Genomic DNA, 21,307 nt, shown 5'->3' on the forward strand with positions numbered 1-21,307 from the left:
ATATTTCTTACTCTTCTTATGAGAATTGTTGTTTATTGTTTATATTTCACAATGCTGACTTTATAAACTTTTTTTCTCACAATTCTGTAAGACTTTTTAAATAAAAGTGAGAAAAGAAGATAATCGCAAATTCCTTTATTTCATTTATTTATAAATTTTTTCTAAAGAATAATGAAAAGTGGTTGCGAAGGATGTCCTTTCAGCTGGTGAAAGACACAAAAACAAACATTTTTGGAAAAACATGCACCGATGAATCGTTCGTAATAAGACCAGCAACATCTAGCCAAGTAAACAGGGTCAGTTTTGATTTCATGCTGACTTTAATTAGTTAGTCCCACTATTTCAACATCCACACAATTATGTGCAATATGCCTTTTAGCACGACACAAGTTCATTTCTGTATCTCTAATGTGTTTGTTTTAGCAAAACCAATGATTTATTTGATATAAAACACCCCAAACACTGAGAATACTCAATGATTTTCTTAGGGTAGGCCTTCCAATAAATATATTTTAAACTGGGCTGAACTCTGAATCCAGCGACACAGATTCCATTTCAGACAGATTTCAAGTCTAAGGAAAAGTTAAAAGTATTTCTGGTTTCGCGCAGACCAACATTTGCACATATGTATTCCTCCCATTTCCAGAGGGACCCGGCGCCGTTCTGCACGCAATAAATAACAGCAGGTTGAGTTTCAGAGTGTTTAATCAAACACATGACATACATAATTGCCTCTTTCCCATTTTATGACCACAGAGACAAAACAGAGACTAATTCAGCGTTTGTCCGTATTCTTGTGCGCTCTGCAGCTTTTGTCAGGAGCCCAAATGTTTCCTCTTGAGGGTCTCGGTTCGTCGTAGATTATATGCTTGTAGCTTAACACGCGTTCTCCTGTGGCGTCTCATTGTTTCGTCTTTAATTTCGTCTTTTATTCAGCGTCATGTCTCAGCACTCGAGGCACTCGTGAAGTTTCATCCATGCCGTTGTGCTGCTGCGGTGGGCGTGACGAAAATTATACACTATGCATATTCATTTCCATCTTTTTAATATTCATGACTAGGTCCACTCTTTACATATTCATGACTCTATAATTCATAAAATCTTTATCCATGTACAACAATATTTAAATAATGTGTCATTTAAGGCAGTCCAAACATTTACAAAAGAAAGTAAAAGAGATAATTGCAGAAAGTCCCGCCGAAGAAGAAAAACCCCATCCTTATCCCGGTAACAAGAGTCCATGTCAGCTTTCGTTTAGGAAGGGACAGTCGTTTGGAGTACATACACAAGACCCAAACATGTATCAGATCAATATGTTCTTGTGTTCTTGCGAGGTCCGTGATTATATGTGCACCGACGGCACGCTCTGGTTCAGTACCTGGGCTCTCATCATCTGGACGCTGGTCATGATCTTCTTCTGATGGCCCATTAATGTGACTCCCAACCTCTGGATGTCACTGAGACACAAGTGGACAAAGAAATGGGATTAGATGCTGGTGTTGGGGAGTCCGGTTTATTTCCATCATAATTTTGATTATTATATCTGATTCATAAAATGTATTTTGAATGTAAACATCCAATACGAGCTGAGGAATGTGTTCAGTACACTTAAAACACACTCATTATTTGTGGGCTACAGACAAATTTTAAGCAGATATATAAATTCATTATTGAATCCTATTTCCACCACACACACAAAATAAATAAATAAATAAATGTATATATACAATTTATTATTATTATTATTATTTGCCACAAAAGAGATATTTGCTACTTTTTATCTAACAATTCTGACTTATTTCCTTCCAATTCTGAAAACAAGAAATGCAAAAAACATAGAAATGTAAAAACTTAAAAAGTAATTAACTACAGATATAAACTAAAAATTCTGAAAAAAAAAAAAATTCAACACACACACACACACACACACATTTATATATATATATATATATATATATATATATATATATATAATTTTTTTTTTTTTTTTACCTGAATTCTGATTCTACTTCATATTTTTATTATTAAAAATGTGTCTCAAAATTCTGACTTTTTTCTCAGAACTGTGAGTTTATATTGCAATTCTGATTAACTAGGAAATGGAACAAAAACTCCCAAATTACCTATTTACTTTTTTATTTTTACATTTATCCCATGGCTTCCACAATCTTCCACAGTTACTGGAACGATTCGTTAAATGCTACACAAACCTTTCTATTGCAGTAATTGACCCTTTTCAAGATTAGTTAATCATGGCCATTGTAACCATAAACATGATTAATTATGCAATTAACTGCGCCGCTCCAATTAGAAGCTTTTTATGTTAAAAGATTAATTAAAAACCTTTGAAACAAACAAATGATTTGCAAACAGCACAGTCGCAGCTGGTCAAGGAAAAATGTTTTATACACAACATAAACCCTGAAGACATTATGGATGATTTTATGACCACATATAATAAAGAAACATGAGCTAGCTGCACTTTGCTGAGCAAAATAGAGCATTTGATTCAAAATTGACCACCGGGATGGCAAAGACACATTGCCTGGTTAAAGGGATAGTTCACCCAAAAATGAAATTTCTGTCATTAATTATTCAACGTCATGTCGTTCCAAACCTGTAAGACCTTTGTTCATCTTCTAAACACAAATTAAGATATTGTTGATGCATTCTGAGAGCTCTCTGACCCTCCCATAGACAGCACAGACCAAACATGATCAAGGCTCAGAAACGTAGCAAGGAGATTGTTAAAATAATCCATGTGACATCAGTGGTTCAAAAATAATTTCACTATGCTACAAGAATGCTTTGTGCGCAAAGAAAGCTAAATAACAACTTTATTCAACAATTCGTCTCCACCGTGTCACCCTGTAGTGCCGTTTTGGAGAGTATCACATATGTAAACAACATATGCAACACATGTATACGAATACACTATACATTGTTTACGTTCAGATCAATCCATAAACAACGTGTACATGTACATACGGTTGAACCACTGCTCCATGCTGTGTAGTGTTCCTGTGGCTCAGTGGTAGAGCATTGCGTTAACAGTGCAAAAGGTTGTGGGTTTGATACCCAGGGAACTCATGTTAGGTAAAAAATGTTAGCCTGAATGCACTGTAAGTCGCTTTGGATAAAAGCGTCTGCTTAATGCATAAATTAAATGTATGTATGTAAAGTGTCAGAGAGCTCTTGGAATTCATCATGTTCAGAAGATGAACAAAGGTCTTACAGGTTTGGAACGACATGAGGGTGAGAAATTAATGACAGAATTTTCAGTTTTGGGTGAACCATCACTTTAAGGAAATATGGAGAAAGTACGAAAAAAAAATAGCCATAAAAGACCAAAAAACTGCTTTCATTTATTTATTAAACAGTGCTATTTAAGTATAATTTTAATGCTATGGTGGTAATTAATAAATTGGTCATATTGGGTTAATATCTTGAATTAGATTTTAGCATTATTTTCATTTTATTTTTAGTTTGTCTTTAAAAAATTTCAGTTGTAGCCTTAATTTTTTTGAATATTTCAACTTTATTCTTAACTATTTTCAATTAGTTGGCAAGGCAACATTTCTATATTCCATTTAACTTTTTATTTTCATTTTTCATTAGGTTAAAGTTTTCATCTAATATTTTAGAATATATTACTTTAATTTAGTATTAGATAACAGTAACAACACTGTGATTTACCAAGCTTTTTTTTCCCTTACATTAACCTTTCAAATGGCTTTAGAAGACTTGGCATATAGTGAAAAAGTAGAAAGAAATGACTCCATATAAGTTTGGACTTAGGATATATAGTAAATGTTTACCTCTTAAACAAATCAAATCAACAGCAGAGGTCTGAGAACGTGAAATCATCCGTTAAAACCTTTGATTGAAGGCTGCAATGTATCTACTAAAACTGGACCTACAGGTTTAGCATTGACTGACCCATTGGACAGTCGCACAGTCCTGAAACTGCATCTAATGCTCATTAATCTGACTTTAGGAGGTGACGATAAATCAAAGGGCTTTAAGCCACCTCCAATCTGTCCTCTAGCTACCTCTCCGCTAAAATCCATGTAGCCAGCTGGAACCCAGTGATGATGCATCTCAAAGGCTTCATTTCTGCATTAGCAATCTAAAGCGCTCCATCGTGTTACAGAGTAAGAACTCAATCAACTCACTGTTGTTTCATGCTCATCACATGTCCTAGAGTTAGATACCCCCCTGCGGCAAAGTGGTCCTTATAACGGCCCATCTTAATGGTGTCCAACCACTCGTCCACAGATCTGCAGCTGGTGAAATCAGGAATACTTCTGTTCATCAAAGGACTGTTTAGTCTGAAATGAGAGCAGGGGCAGTGAGGAGGCGTGTACGAGATGTACCTTTGAAATGCGGCAAGCGTGGGCAGAAAATCAATACGAGTTAAAATGATAGAGAAGTTGTGGGGGAGGGGGGTGGGGGGGGCTGTAGATTTGGCCGGTTTGGGTAGATTAATAAAGGGATGAAATCCCTATTTCTTCCCATCAGCACATCTGGATATGCACCGGCAACTTGACAGGACATGCGCTCCGAGCTGAGCAATTTATACAAGTCCAATTGTGAAAGCAGAAGCGTTCTTTTTCGGTTCTTGGCAGATCAATGTCAATATAGCGCAGAGGTCTTTTATTTAACAGCGAACACATCTATTTGAGATGAGCTTATTGGAAAATCTACACTTGCGTCTTAAAGCAGCCCGCCTTATTCCCAGCCACTCAGATCAAACTTTCTCGTCAACTTTGCAAGACTTTCAAAACGGATCGTATCTTACGCAGACAAAGTGCATTTGTCGGGTAAATCCCTCTGAAGGCGGCGCATCGATTGCTGGCCGCTCACCTGCATAATGTGTCCATTGACTTGAGGTTCTCGGGGTTCCGGATCAGTTTGTCCAGGACCGTGACGATCTGGCAGAATCTGGGCCTTTCGTTGCGGTCTTTCTGCCAGCAGTCCAGCATTAGGGTGTGGAGGGCACCGGGGCAGCCCATGGGGGCCGGGAGCCGGTAGCCCTCCTCTACGGACTTGATCACCTGCAGAAAAAACAATTAGACTGAATTAAAAAGTTGGGGAATTGCACTGATTTGCCTGTTTGTCTTGCCAAAGTGATTCCACTATGGCTGATGTTTCGCTATGTCTGGAATGGAATTACTACACTGCTTGCTGCACAGTACAAAGTACACTAAATGCCCATTTAAAAAAAAAAAAGAAAAGAAATTATATATATATATATATATATATATATATATATATATATATATATATATATATATATATATATATATATATGTGTGTGTGTGTGTGTGTGTGAGCAGCACTCTGTATTGTGCAATGATCAATAATTAACAAAGAGCAGTAATCTGCTTTAATATCACATTATGCTCATTTCATTTAAAAGGTGTGTATTTGTTTGATCAAATATTTGTCTACACGTCTTAAATGGTATTAGTCAAAATGCAATAAAGATATTACTTCTGGATCACACTGGAAATGCAGTTTCATGCAATATATGCTTTTAATTACTATTATGATTATGATTTATGATTATGATTATGATCTTTATTAAGATAGGAAGTGTGGGGGGTCGGGAAAGGTCCTCAAGTCAGGTTTTGAACTCAGAATGGCCAAATAGAATAGAAATAGCATTTTAGTTGAAATATTTAAAAAAGTACGCTAAATTTAAAAATACTCATTAAGATTTTTTTTTTTTTTTGCAGTTTATTAAGTGTTATTTTAGTATATCTGAGATGCTATTGTTTTTATTAATATTTTGAATTTTCTTATTTTAATATTGTAATACAGTCTAGCTGGGCTCCAAAGTTCCGGCCTGAAAGGAGAAACGCTAATCATCACTGCCCAGGGAATGTTTATTTATATAGTTATGTTTATTTATTTAAGGTAATGTTTATTTTGTAACTATAATAACTCTGCATTATTCTGAACATATATGTAGTCAGTAGTGTAGTTTAGACCCACATCTCTGTTGGTCAAGTTCCAATATGGCCGTTCTCCATATGACATCACTTCCCACATCACCACTCCATAACTCCACACGTCACTGGAGGAGGAGAACTTCCGATATGTGATGGCCTCCGGCGCCGTCCAGCGAATCGGGATCTTCCCTCCCTAAAATCCAGTGAAGACATAAGACCACAAAGATTAGGGAGAAAACACAACCAAAGCCTGTCTGATAAACACCAGGCATTGTAGAGTAACTCACGCTGGTGGTGTAGGCCGCATCAGGGTCGTCCTCCAGCACGCGTGACAGACCGAAGTCGGAAATCTTACACACCAGATTACTGTTGACCAGAACATTCCTGGCAGCCAGGTCCCGGTGGACATACCCCAGATCAGCCAAGTATGTCATGCCAGCTGCTATGCCACGCAGAATCCCCACCAGCTGAATGATGGTGAACTGACCGTCATGTCTCTGTTTCAGGGGGGGGGGGGGAAACAGGAAGAGGAAGAGAGATCTGTGAAGTCAGGGCGGTTCAGCAAGGCAATGCGGAACTACAGAGATATACGAGAACAAACACAAACATGTTTACACACCCTCAGGAAAGAGTCCAAAGAGCCGTTCTCCATGTACTCTGTGATGATCATTACCGGTTTGCCTTGGTAGAACAAGAACAAGAGAAAGTTGTCAGGAGATGCTAGAGGTGATGCAAGTTTGAATGAAGAGAAACAGAACTGTGGGTTTTCTTTTCTTTTTACCCAACTCTGGGTGAATTATTTACTGGGTGAAGTAGTGATGTACATTTATCAGATTGTTATCGTGAAAAAAACCTTGACAGGGTGATCAGGACCCCAGTGTGAGGTGAAGTGGTCTATATCAACTTCAAGGGATAGACTACTTACAAAATACATACATCAATAAATACACACAGATAAACTGGCTTGAGTGTGTGAGAATAAATATATATTTAAAAAGTTATTCAGAATATATATATGTATGTATGTATGTATGTATGTATATATATATATATATATATATACACACACATACACGCACACACAGAAGAAATATAATATTTTAAACACACAAACACATAAAATATTGTAATATATATCTTATTCTAATAAGAAAATGTAATAAAAATGATTAAATAAATTAGCTATTAATGATATATACTATTGCATTTAATATCTTATAAACTATATATTTTCTTATTTTTATACACATTATTTATATAAAATACACAAAACTAATTTGGTAAAAAGATACAACACTGATTATAAAATTATAAAAAAAAATAATAATATATATATAATTCTCATAAAATGTATATTAAAATATATACAAAGTCATAAAAAAGAATATATGTTTTTAACGTAAATCGAATTACTACTAAATAGTATAGTATTATTTGTAAAAAAAAAATAATTAAATAATTGTATATTATATAATTATATAAAATATTTATAATTTATTTCACAATTGTAAAACCCATCATCTTCATTTTTTTGTACTAATGAAACTTTTATTTAATCAATAATAAAAACAGAATTTGTATAATAATTGTATTATATATTTTGGTAACACTTTATTTTAAGGTCCAATTCTTGCTATTAACAAACCATTAACGATTAGTTTTAGTAAGGTAGTTATTAAGGTATTGGGTATGATTAGGGATGTAGAATAATGGTCATGTAGAATATGTGCTTTATAATCGCTAATAAACAGCTAATACTGTGTGTTAATAATAGGCATGCTAATAAGGAACTTAATAGTGATAATTGGTCCCTATACTAAAGTTTTAACCTATATTCTTATAAAATCTATTTATATTTTATTCAATAATAGAATCAGAATCAAAATCAAATAATGTGTTTGAGATGTAGAGAATACATTTGCACACAATAATGCGTTTCAAAGGGTTTCCATTAATAAGTGCCCTTCACTGATAGTGTTGTAAAGTGCTCACTGCGGGTAACAACTCCCTCCAGGTGGATGACGTTGGGATGATCGAACTGTGCCATGATGCTGGCTTCTCCCAGGAAATCTCTCCTCTGTTTCTCGGTGTAGCCAGCTTTAAGAGTCTTCAGAGCCACCGGGATATCACGTTTCCCCGGGAGCTTCATCCGGCCGTAACACACTTCCCCAAACTCCCCTGAAGTGTGCCAGAAAAGAAGATCAGACACTGGACAGTGTCCACTTGTGCTGGGTTTACATTCAAACACCTTCACAATGAAACTCATGATTTCTGACCGCTTTAATATTGATACCAAAACGATACATTTAAACACACTGGTTCTCACGAGATGTTAAGCATTTTTAAATAAGAAACAAATCATAGAAATTGCAAAAAATATGTTGTTGTTGTTTTATTACTGCCCTGATGAAGCTGCATATGTTTTTTATATACTGTATTTTATTGCAGTTAATGTTTATTTTATTTCAAGTAACATATTTTTCTTCCATGGCTTTTTGTCCCTTTTCAAATAAAATTGATAAGCATCTTGCATATTCTTTGAGCAGAACTTTATATTCTGTTGATCTTGTTCCAACATTCCTCACGTATTCCCCAGATGCCCAGGTGTATTTCACGCAATCACAGAGGACAGCTGTACCTGAACCGATGATTTTCTCTATTTTGATCCTGGACGCTTCAATTTCTCTGGCAAATTCGTGGACAGCCTGGCAGGGGTCCTCATATGTGTGGGGATCAATATAAAATCTGGCTTCTGGAAATGATACTAGAATAAACAGAATTAGCATTTGGTCACATATTGCGGCATGAAAGCAATTTTCAGTCACAGCCACAATCTCTGAAGGGCCCAGACAGCAGCTACAGCAAGATATTGGACCAAAAAAGCAATAGTTTCCTGCCTAAAATTCATTAAAAGAGAAATCATGGGGGAAAAGTGTGTCTCTCGTACCATGGCCATTTTGGTAGTGCATTTTCTCCTCGTCTGAGTCCTGGAAAGCTTTGCTGTATCCACAACGTCTGTAACGCAAACCAGAAGAAGAAACAGAAATAGTGTTTTTTTTAAAGAGCCTTGTGGTTTACAACCCACATGTTAATAATAAAGAATGTAACAAAACTTAATTAACTCGATGTTTAATTAACAAAGAACTTCAAGCCATTTTTGCTTCACATGTGGATACCAGACATCTTCTGTGCCTTAATCCAGTGCCTTATAGATATCAAACAAACTGAGAAAGTGTCCGTCCATTGAAGTAAGTGATTATAAAGTGTAATAATAACACAAACTTTAAGTTGCGGTCATCAAAAAGCAACAGAGCAACAGAAACCACCCACTTTTCAGCGTTTTCAAATTCATTTTCTCCACTGAGATTCCATAAACTTCTTCAATAGAGTTCAAGTTATGAGCCAAATCAAGCAGCTCTGAGATGAATCATATGTTTTGAAGCAAAAAAAAGTATTTTAAATGATGAAAGAAATGATTAAATCAGAAACAATGGTATAAAACCGAACTATTGGGAATACTATTGCATGTATGAAATACATTAGAACTTAATAACAAAATATTCAAACTTACGCAAGCATTACTTTGAATCATTCACAGTGCTTCAGGATTTTAGTGATATTTTGCAGCTTCTTTTTATATGGAGAAAATGATTTTTAATTTATTTCTATGCTATATGTGACTTAAGGATATTTTTGCAGTGTTATTAGTCCAAAATCAATTAAGTCAAGTTTCCTCTGTGAGGGTGTACACATACCTAAATATAGCCCCTTTCATAGATAATTACAGAATGAGTCATAGAGGGGTTTAAGTGGGATCATTTCAGGATGGGACGCTGGCAAGAATGTTCTTTTACACGAACAATTCACAATGACAACTGTACTCACACTCACATTGTCCTAAACCTGTATTACTTCTGCAATGACAACAGAAAATATTTTAACTAAAATCTAAACATCCACCCTACTCTTCTTGAAGCATTTATTAGAGATGTTTCATTTGTGAATAAATCATTCTTTTGAGTCTAATATTATATATATATATATATATATATATATATATATATATATATATATATACATATACATTTTTTTTCTTTTTTTTATGAATCATGTGCTTCAGTTCAGAATAATTCAAAATTCAGCTCATTCAGTCAGTGATTCAGTGATACAGTTTTGGAAGACGTGAGCGTGAGTAACTGATGAGAGAATGTATTTTTAGATGAACTATCCCTTTAACATATGTAACAGAATAAAGCAGGGAAAATGAATGCAGACAATTCAAAGTACTCCTCTTGCCGTTTTCTGCAGATGACAACGGCTAGAAATGTCACCAGTCCCGTTACTGAAGCCATGCAGATCCAGATAATCGTCATGTTGGTATTTCGCAGGGGAGCTGGCGAAGAAAAACAGAACCCAAATATCAACACAAACGCGTCATTAAACACTCTGAATCATCGCCAGTTTTCTCACTGCAGGAGACTTTCGGACAGAATTGGCATGTTTGTGTACAACGAAATCAGCATGAAACCATCAGTATACGGTGCATCACGAATATGCAAACTGAATGTATACTGTACACATTTGTATTTTTCAAATCATTTTTGGTGTCTGATATAGGACACTGATTTGAGACACTTTGAGATTAATGAAAAATACTAGTGTTCTTAACACAAATATACCATTTAATAAAAATCTAAATAAAATGCTGACATTATATTAAAGCTCACTTCTTCCAATATATATTAATGTCAACATTTATAATATTAAATTACATTAAAATTAGGCTAACATATTTTACCTAACATGTGTTCCCTGGGAATTGAACCCACTACCTTTTGCGCTGATAACACAATGCCACTGAATCACAGGAACAATATATTTATGTTGAATTCATATTTTTAAAGAATTAAATATAAAACACAATTTTGATGATTTAAAATTATTTTAAAAAAATAATAATTTATACATAAATAAATTAAAACTAAAATACATATTTAAAAAATGATCATAAACAAATATAAATATGTACACAAAACAAATGACAATTATAAATATATGCCGATTAAGAGATTAAATGTGACAAAATTAAATTAAATGTATTTCATTTGATTTTCTGTTTACTGACTCAAATTTGTATTACTATTCTAACTCACTCTTTCTAACTCATTATTTTACATTTTATATATATATATATATATGTGTGTGTGTGTGTGTGTGTGTGTGTGTGTGTATGTATGTATATATGTTTAATATTTTTAATGCATAAACCTGACACATCTCTCCTCAACAATACACATGATTTAAGTATTATTTATTTCCGTAGCACTAGGTACTAGTAATAATTTAACACTCACGTGCTTTACCAGTCTGTATCTCCACTGATTGGCTGAATCGTCCACAGCCAGCCGAGGTTCTGGCCCGAATCTGGAAGATGTAGCTCGTGCCTGGCTTCAAACCTGACACTTTAGCGCTAGTGTTCTTTGACTTCAGCGTAGCATAACTTTGCTGTTCATTGTCCTGTGAAAACGGACCAGTAAGTCAGTGAGTGGTTATGTTCAAATGAAGATTCTATTGAAGGTCATTGAATCCATAAATATAGACAATAATGGACAATTCACACCAGGACCTGACAAAATCATTGTTTTGAGACCCATGCTGGAGGATTGGACCGATTAAACTGAAGTGCTCACTAATCTGTTAGCATTCTCCGCTTCACCCCATTGCGTCCGTGAACTCTGTCCCCTCCGAAGCATTTCGCTTTGTTAAAAAGCCTTTGATGCTCCTCTGTCCCCTGAGGAGACTGCCAGCGCCGTATATCCATCAAAAACCACTGCGTGGTCTTTGTTAAGCACCATTCCCCAGGATCCAGCACATGGGCAGCGGCTTGGCATACAGGGAATGCACGTAAATCACATTTACATAGCGACATTGTTGACTAGGCACTGTATACTAATTCTCTGTCACAGCTGAGATCTCTTTTTTCACCATTAGGCAGCAAAGCTCCCAGCTCACGCAACAATTAACTTCCCTCCAGTGTTTGGCAGGGCTCTCTGTGTTTGCCTTCAATGTCACTTTAAATAATCTCGCCGAATCAGTCTGAGAGCACTATTGGTTGGTAATTTCCTTTCAATTAGCCTGAGCTGCCAATAAACCGAGTAGTTAAACTGAGATATTTGACTCCAGGCTAGTCTATAAAATGTGAACCTTCATTAAGCATTTAAGCCATTCAGTGATGAGACCTTCTCAGTTAATGAATAAATATCACTCTTTTGGGACCTGGAGTGTAATCACAAACATAAAGAAATTACCTTTTCATAATATTTAATGTCATATTCTAATATGACTCCATTGGGCTGCGCTGGTTCGTGCCAGAAAAGAGTGACGCTGTTCTGACTGGCGTTTTCTTGTCGGATGGCCATCACTTGAGACGGAGCTGTGAAAACAAAGACATGAAGGGCCCTTCAGTGAGGTTGTGAGTTCGAGTCTCAGGCCGGCAGGAATTGTAGGTGGGGGGAGTGAATGTCCAGCACTCTCTCCACCTTCAATACCACGACTGAGGTGCCCTTGAGCAAGGCACCGAACCCCCAACTGCTCCCCGGGCGCCGCAGCATAAATGGCTGCCCACTGCTCTGTCAAGATGAATGTGTTTAGGATTAGCAGATCACCTAGACTAGTTTGCTGATAGCCAGAGGTCAACCTGGTTAGGGCTGATGCCTAAACTGGTACCTAAACTGTTTAAACTTACTATTTATAGTTATTAGGTGATTAAAACTATAGGTGGTTAGGTGAGAAAAAAAAAACAGCATGTGCTGGTTAGGTTTGTTTTGAAGCATGGCAGCTGAGATTGGCTGACTTAAGCTGGTCCTTAGTTGTTCATGAGCTGGTTATGAACTGGTAATGAACTGGTCCTGAGCATAGCTGCTAAGGCTTAAACCAGCTCAAACCAGCTAACATGCCTCAAAACATACAGTACCTACTAGCATATGCTGTTTTTTTGTTTGTTTTTTCAACGGGTTAGTCTGGTAGACTAGCTTACTGAAGGACCATAGGTCATCCTTCTTAGGAATGGTAGACAACCTTGATAAAGCAGTTCAAAACTGTTTATTCAAACCAGCTTTAGATGGTTTCAAAACTAGTTATTTATGCTAATTATGTGGTTCAAACTACTTTAAGTTCAATGTTGTTAGGGCTGATGTCTAAACTGGTGCCTAAACTGGTGGACAAACTTGACTGAGCTGTTCAAAACTGGTTACTCATGATCTTTGGCTTGTTTAAACTTGTCTAGGAGCTAGATCAATTAGATTAACAGCTGGTTTAGTGGAGGACCACCTGGTTAGATTACATTGACTATTCTATTTAAAACTGGTCAATATGGTCATTAGCATGTTCAAATTAGTTTAGGTGGTTAATAAGTTAGATTACTAGCTGGTAGGGCCTATTTCAATCTTTTTAGAAAACTTTGACTGAGGTTGACCAAGGTTCAAAACAAATCATGGACTAGTCAGTTAAGGTTTGACTAGGCAAGTAAGCTAAAGCCTAGACTAGACTACACGTCATAGTCTAGTAAGACCTTGATTTTTAAGCAGTAACGTTTTAGGAATTATGCGAAGAGTTAATAGAATCAAACTTTAATGACCCAGTAGAGTCTCCTACCTGCCTGGTTTGTGGTGATATTGACCGTCACAGAGTGTGGCGGCTCGTTGCTCAGGTGCGTGACTCCATTTAGAGCAACAATACGGAAGGTGTAGTTACTGTGAGCTGCGAGATTCAGCACCGTCACCCATGGTTCTGTCAGTCCTGTCTGCTGAGGGATAAAGCGAACCAGGGCCACTCCTGTCCGGGACACCACCAGTCCATTCATGATGATTCCTCCTCCAACTGTCCCGCTAACAGCTCCATTGGTTTCTGCAACACCCCCATTGCTGTTCCCCGCCCCGTTACCCCCTCCGGCACCCACCCGACAGTCCTCACACTGCGCCCCAACTTTGTCACACTTCTGACAAAGGACGTCATAGATGATGTCACTGCGGCCTCCTGTGTCCAGAGGTGAACCCCACTCCAGACTGACCGAGGTGCCGTTCACAGATGAGATGATGTTTACCGGAGCTGACGGAGGTCCTGCGGGGAGGATGAAGTTAGGCAGTTCTTAATTATAGGTTAATCAGTGGGGTTGAGGGAATTGGTGGTTATTGGGCTAGCTGATCAAAAGAGAATGATTGAATTTGCACTTCAGTAACCGCGCGACCACGGTTCAACAAGTAATCTTGCCTTACGATTTTTCCACTCATTAAAAGTAAAAAAAAAGAAAAAGAAAAAGAGTTCGATGTATGGTACCAGAAGGTATTTGGAATCTCAAAGCAGTTAAAAAAATACTATTATGATTAAATTAGATTTAAAATATTTCTGTTTGTTTTGCAGACTGCACAAGCACACATTTTTTTATGTAAAATATAAATTACAGATGAATTAAAAATGAATTAATGAAAATAAAAAATAAGATTATTTTTTTTAATTAAATTTTTTTAATTCTATTTTTTATTTTTTATTTAATTTATTGCACCATGCATGCTGATCAAAATGATGTATATAATAAGACATTTATATAAATTATAGAATAAAAGGAAATAAAAATTAAAATAAAATGAGATATATGCTTAATTTTATCTTTTTGTATTTTTATAATTTTATTTCTTTAGACATGCTGATAACAATTATTTATATACTACGTACATAATGTATAAAAAATAATAAAATAAGATAAAATCATTTTTTATTTTACTTAATTTTATATTATCTATTCATTTTGTTTTATTTCTTTCATCAGGCTGATCAAAATTATTTACGTAATACGGCAGCTATATAATGTATAAAATACATTTAATAAAATAAAATAAAGTACATAGTTAATCCAATAATCTCCACCGGTACATCCTCTAAAAACCAACAAAACACCAGACGATTAAAATACACTGAGGCTTAAAAAATGATAAAGTGCAGAGAGTGAAGAGAAAAAATCCTGCAGCATTTTAAATGTTTTATATATTATGTATATTAAGGATCGGCATCCAGATATGGATTTTCAAATGCTTTTCTAGGCCACGGTCTCTAAAGAAATGTAAAGTTTGAAGATTTCTTGATCTAATGATTTGCAAACATGAAGACTCACTTGTGCAGGGAGAAGAAGATGGATCTGTAGAGGAACGATAGAAGTTGGCATCACAGGGGCAGGTCAGAGCTGCTCGTGTCTCAGAGTGACTGTGGAGTGGACATTTCCCACAGAGCTGATCTCCTGCCACCGGCTTGTAGAAACCCACCTCACATGCTAATAGAAACACAAAAACAGAGTTTAACTCAGCACAATCTGCTTTTTTGCCACTTAGATATTCCTAAAGTATTTTAAAGTCAACATAAAATTAAAATGACAGATGTTCTGTTACAGGTTTAAAGGATTAGTTCACTTCCAGAGTGAATAACTTGAATACGCCCACACAGAAGAAAAAGCATCGAGACTGTTCAAGTTTTTTATTTTACTGTTTGCTTCGCGATGAGAGGAATAAGACATAATTCACCCCAAAAAGACGGTAATGGATTGTTTACCGTGAAGTTGTGTGTGGAACAACCAATCAAAACTATGTCAGTTGACCAATCAGAACACAGTATGCTACCGAAAGGTGGGGTTTAAGGAAACTGAATCTTTTGAACAGCTTTGCGTGAACCGTTTGGGGATCTCTGAGAATTGAGGTAATTTTAAAATGATAATTTTGACAAAATGACAATGTTTTTTAACCTTGGATGGATTTAAACCTTTTGTACAGGACTTATAAACAGTGATAGGAAGCTTATAATTTTCATCTTACTGGCTCTTTAAAGCTGCACTGAAACTGCGATTTAACCCATCAACCATTAAAGTCCACTATATGGAGAAAAGTCCTGCAATGTTTTTCTCAAAAACCTTAATTCCTTTTCGACTGAAGAAAGAAAGACATGAACATCTTGGATGACAAGGGTTTGGGTTAGAGGTTAGTGTGTTAAAAATACAAGATACACCAAATGTTTTTAAGGTGTTAAAAATAAAGGTGTTTCCTTAAAGAATCCATGGAACCTTTACACGAAATGTTGTTTGCAGTGAAAAAAAAAGGGGGGGGGGGGGCCTTTAACAATTAAAATAAATACATATATAAATTAAATTGGTTCTTTCAACAATGGTTCACTGAAAGGTTCACTCTGGTTCTTCAAGAACTTTGAGATATAACAATGCTCTCTCACAACCAGTTCTTACATATTTTATGAATTTGCTAATTCGTACGACCTCACCTCACACTTTTGTCCAGATCCCACACAATTGTGTTTTTTCACACAATTTGTCCAGATCCCAGTAACAGGGGTAAGAGGTAGGTCATTCATACAAATTCATATGAATTTGGGAACTTGTAAAATATGTACAAATTGCCATGGGTTGGATATAAACCCGCAATTCTGAGAAATGGAGTCACAATTGTGTCCAAATAACAAGATATAAACTTGCAATTCCAAGAATAAAAAGAATTGTGAGATTAAAAATTTGCAATTGCTTTGAACAATTTTTTTTATTTGATTGGAGAAATTATGAACCTTTATTTGTACATACTTTGTCATTTGAATATCCTGTTTAACCCAGAAATACATCACATTATGCAAGTAAAAAAGGGTTGAAATTGCCATTTTTTATCGTTTTGAACATTATTTGAACGAAATGAAATGCAACAGGTTGTGAGCAAGCACAGTCACTCTCAAGTGTAGCGGTTCAGAGTTTGCAAAACGAATGTTCACGTGAGGACAACAAGTACAAGGGTGAGGAATCTGAGCTTTGGGGAGTGGAAGAATCGAGATTTAACATCGAGTGATAGCAAGTTCTTTATCTCCACTGACAGAAACCCCAGGGAGTCCAAAAAGTATTCCTTCTTGCAGTATTTATTCTTGTATGTTTTTTTTCTTCTTTTGGCTTGATCCGATTAATCCTTCCCTCCCTTGATGTTTTTTTGAAAAGCTCCTGAGTTGAAAAGCAGGTCACGATAAACATTGGGGCCGTACGCTCATGGAGTACAGTGACGTCTAAGCACTTTGAAGTTTTTGACAGAATACCTCTGGCAACGCAATCAGAAGCACACATTCGACATACACACCGACAGACAGACGTGACTTAATCATGATGAACTTTGGTGACCTTTTCTGTTTGGGCTGAAATCCTTCTTTTAAGACTCTTTCTACTTAGTAACTCTTTTTTTTCAAAGCAGATAAGATAAGAAAAAAGCCTGAGGGGTGAGAAGAGACTCAGCAGTGTTTACATGCACTACATTAGGGCTGCTGTTCTCTGGTATTTTGTTTAGTTTTCCTGCACATTGGCACACTGTTTGGTTTGTCAGCACCTGTCAGAGCACCGCTCTCATTGCATCCACATTTGCATTACAATGAATTTTAATGAATATTTACAGCCATTGTATACTGACCTTGATTTTTACTCTTTGCGTAGATGGTAAAATAAATATGGTTTGAAAATAATAACCGCCAATGTGTTTTTCATTACCAGACTATGCAAGGTCTTGTAGCAGAACAAGGTGATTAAAGCATCAAAACGTACAATATTTTTATTAACCATAGAGTGACATCACACGCTCAACTAAAAGGTCATGAATGGGTGCCTTTCCATAGTAAGTGTTGAAAACTGTGGTGGAATTATATATTTCATTAATAAATATCCTATTCTCCTTACTAATGGATTGGATGTCAAGATTAGAAAAAACAATATAATATAATATAATATAATATAATAGTTGTTAGATCTCCTGTCTATTGAGTTTTAGTTGGAATTAAAGACTGTTTCTGAGTCATGCGCTTTTGTACAGCCACACACCGTAACATTAATATAAAACTTGAAAATAATCTAATTACATTAAAAATGCAACCCCAACAACAGAATTTAGCTACAATTTTGACTAGAACTGACTTATTGTTTACTTATCTTGATTTTTTTAAGCATAATAAAATATATTTTTAAAAAGTCATAAGACTGAAAGAGATGCACTATATCAGACAACTTTTAAGATTAATCAGTATACAATATAATATCATTATTGTTAAAACTTGTAAATAAAACTTAAACAAATATTTTCTTACTGTTTACTTATTATCCTTATTATTGAAAAAAGATAACAAATGTTAAAATAAAAAAATACAACTGATAAAGATTAATCAGTACTAAAAAGTATATAAATCACAATATAATATAATATAATATAATATAATATAATATAATATAATATAATATAATATAATATAATATAATATAATATATGCGTTTACATGTCCACAATTACACTGCAGAAATACAATAAATTTAATTCAATAAATGTACTTTTTTGTCCAAAATAACGTAAATCATTGAAAACAACAACAGTAATAATAATAGTAATAATAATAATAATAATAGTAATAATAATAAATAATATATATATATATATATATATATATATATATATATATATATATATATATATATATATATATATATATATATATTTTTTTTTTTTTTTTTTTTTTTTTTTTTTTTTTTTTTTTTTTTTTGGCCAATGATTACAAGATGTGGTGTTACGCAAAAGATTATGTCTGATTATAACTCTAAAAATGTCCTGAAACTGTGAATTTCCAAATTTAGAGTTAACAGGTCAAATATCTGACCATATAATTTTAAAGGCATAGTTCACCCAAAATGAAAATTATCTCGTCAATATACTATATATCATGCACACCCTCATGTTGTTTCAAACTTTCTCTCTTCTGTGGAACACAAAAGCAGTGACATGAGTGTGAATAAATAACGATAGGACTTTAATTTGGGCAAACAGTTTCTTTAAGAGACTAACAATGAGTATCCTTGAAAACACACAAAAACACACACGGAAACACTCTTCTTCCTCACAAACAGCTCAGAACACTTATGGGAGCCAAACAACAGCTGCTAATGAGCTGGGAGGATTGTCTGAGTGATGAATGATTCTGTCTGTGAAATCATAGCTGGAAATGGGGCACTCCATCACAGGTCCTCCAAACACACGTGTTGTAAATGTCCCCATCTCCACTGAAGGGGTTACTGATTGCTCAGGGTCCAGACGCATCCAGTACACTCATGTTAGTGTGTCATTCGCCTTGTACTTGCTGTCCTCCTTTAGATTTGGACCAGCCACATGTACAGCACAGCAGTGTACCATTTTAAAGATGCATGGAGACCTGCTGTACTGTTACTGTAATGAGTGTTTCCTGTGAGAGCCATAAAACAGATGTTCCCATTCAGCCTTTTATTTACAAGGCAGACACTTCTGCTGTGTTGTTTTAACATGACATAACGGCTAAATCCTTAAAAGCCATACAAAAGTGCACTGTTATTAAGTCCAATAAGTTATAATTTCTTAATGCAATTTTTGACTCTATTAAACAGTTACTGTACATTTAAGAATCCTTTAAAATATTTAAATAACCTTTGTCATGATTGGATAACCCATCACAACCATAGTAGTAGTTGCTGAATAGGCATAAATATCTAAAGCGGGCGGTCATATGTTAATGAGCTTATGAATAATGTAGAGAACAACAGTGAACTTTCAGAGTTTTGAATGTATTTTTCCATGCGATTTCATAAAAGTAATATTTTTAGTTATATTTTCGATTTTAAAAAGTTCAAGTGTTAGAAAACTGGGGAAAGAACAAATAGGTACAAGACACAGCTAAAGAAATAATATGGAATATATTAATAAACAGTGGCTTACTAAATATAATGAATATAAGCCTATAAACAAAATAAATGCTTTTCCTTATTTATTATAAACAATTAAAAAATAATAAAAAAGTAGTCAGATGTACATTACTTTAATGAAGTCATTAAAACAGTTACGCTACTTATTACATTTTAAATAGGGTAACTTGTAAACTATAACCTATAACATATAACCCAACTCTGTATACAATTTAATGCAATATAATTCATTTATTGTGATAAAACTCAATCAGCATCGTTACTCCAGTCTTCAGTGTCACATTATCCTTCAGAAATCATTCTAATATTCTAATAAACATTTCAAATTTATTATCGGTTCAAACTTTTGTGCAATATTTTCTACAATACTAGTTTCTTTGAATAGAAAGTTCAAAAGGACAGGATTTACTTAAAAAAAAAACACATTCTATACACAAACTTTTGAATGACACTTGCGTATACAAGCAAAAACATATTTTTATTTACTTTAAAACATTTAGAATCTCATGCCTACAGAAATAAATGCACCTCTGAGGCATATCAGCTCATGCTCATGTCAAGACTGAAATCCTTGAACCCACTGAATGTTATCATTAAAAATCTATTCTCTCTGGAGCATTTACCATGAAGCAGATTCCTGAAAGACCCGTTTTTGATGCCGAGTTAACTCCTGGATGGACTGAAGAGGAAGCTGCATTGCGATGCACATTGTCTTTTAACTATCAAAAGGTAAAAAGATTTTCCACAGGTTGTGCACCTGCTGTATTATTTCTCCCAAATCATAAAGCATAAGCTTCTGCCATTTTTTTCCATGACAGCAATTTTAGGGGTGACATTATTCAAGGTTAGTGACATTTGGAGCCGGCCAATCCGTCCCCAGGCAAAAATCCCAGCAGCAACAGTGATACCGAGCATGACTGGCACCGTCCAGATCCCGAAGCCGTGCAGCCACGATAAGACCTAATGCCGACTGGCCCTCAAACCACAAGGGAACGAGTCTCAAGATCGAACATCCAGAGGGCAAAAATAAATAAAGAAATAAATAAGGACGGATAAGAAGGGGAGAAGATGAATTGCTCGCAAACGGTTGGGCCTTCAAGCTTCGTCTTTGACTATCAAAATGCCAATTCATGCATGAAATTCAAGCAGAACCAAGAGTACAATAACATCGAATACAGACATGACCTTTTGATAGTCATTAAATAGACAGGTCTTTGATTTCAAAAAGCGTGGATCGTATTTTGCATTACAATACAAGGATTTACCTGCATATTAGACTTCAGTCATAATAACGTCTGCGGTTTTATTAAATATATCATCTGTGGATTTAAAGGCACAGTGCACTCAAAAAATACATTTTGTTATCCACCCCATTTTCATTCTGACCACAAATTATTTTAATAGAAGTAATTTTTGATCGAAACAAGACAGAGAACCGGTAAAAAAACATCCAACTCTGGTTTCTCTTTCTCATTGAGTGGACGTCTGGGCCAGGCTCTGCAACATTCACATACACTTTAAACAATATTTATGATTTATGAATTAAAATTTGCATACTCATTTG

General features: G+C 35.1%; 1 protein-coding gene across 3 annotated transcripts in view; it reads right to left on the minus strand.

The window, feature by feature from the left end:
• Positions 1-687: 687 nt before the first annotated feature.
• Positions 688-21,307, minus strand: part of LOC127968662 (ephrin type-A receptor 8) — a 74,581-nt gene continuing 53,961 nt past the window's right edge. The window contains exons 4-17 of one of the 3 annotated variants that reach the window (XM_052569994.1): positions 15,124-15,279; positions 13,611-14,075; positions 12,266-12,390; positions 11,312-11,474; positions 10,245-10,350; positions 8,905-8,972; positions 8,596-8,721; positions 7,950-8,135; positions 6,577-6,638; positions 6,245-6,454; positions 6,001-6,150; positions 4,867-5,057; positions 4,176-4,331; positions 688-1,457 (exon numbers count right to left, since the gene is read on the minus strand). In XM_052569994.1, coding sequence (XP_052425954.1) covers positions 1,343-1,457; positions 4,176-4,331; positions 4,867-5,057; positions 6,001-6,150; positions 6,245-6,454; positions 6,577-6,638; positions 7,950-8,135; positions 8,596-8,721; positions 8,905-8,972; positions 10,245-10,350; positions 11,312-11,474; positions 12,266-12,390; positions 13,611-14,075; positions 15,124-15,279 — 2,279 coding nt within the window. In that variant the 3' untranslated portion in view covers positions 688-1,342. Of the gene's footprint in view, positions 1,458-4,175; positions 4,332-4,866; positions 5,058-6,000; positions 6,151-6,244; positions 6,455-6,576; positions 6,639-7,949; positions 8,136-8,595; positions 8,722-8,904; positions 8,973-10,232; positions 10,351-11,311; positions 11,475-12,265; positions 12,391-13,610; positions 14,076-15,123; positions 15,280-21,307 lie in introns of all 3 variants that reach the window. The other 2 variants (XM_052569993.1, XM_052569995.1) reach the window with 2 other exon arrangements.

This window comes from Carassius gibelio, chromosome B11, assembly GCF_023724105.1.
Source record: "Carassius gibelio isolate Cgi1373 ecotype wild population from Czech Republic chromosome B11, carGib1.2-hapl.c, whole genome shotgun sequence".
Taxonomy (NCBI): Eukaryota; Metazoa; Chordata; class Actinopteri; order Cypriniformes; family Cyprinidae; genus Carassius; species Carassius gibelio.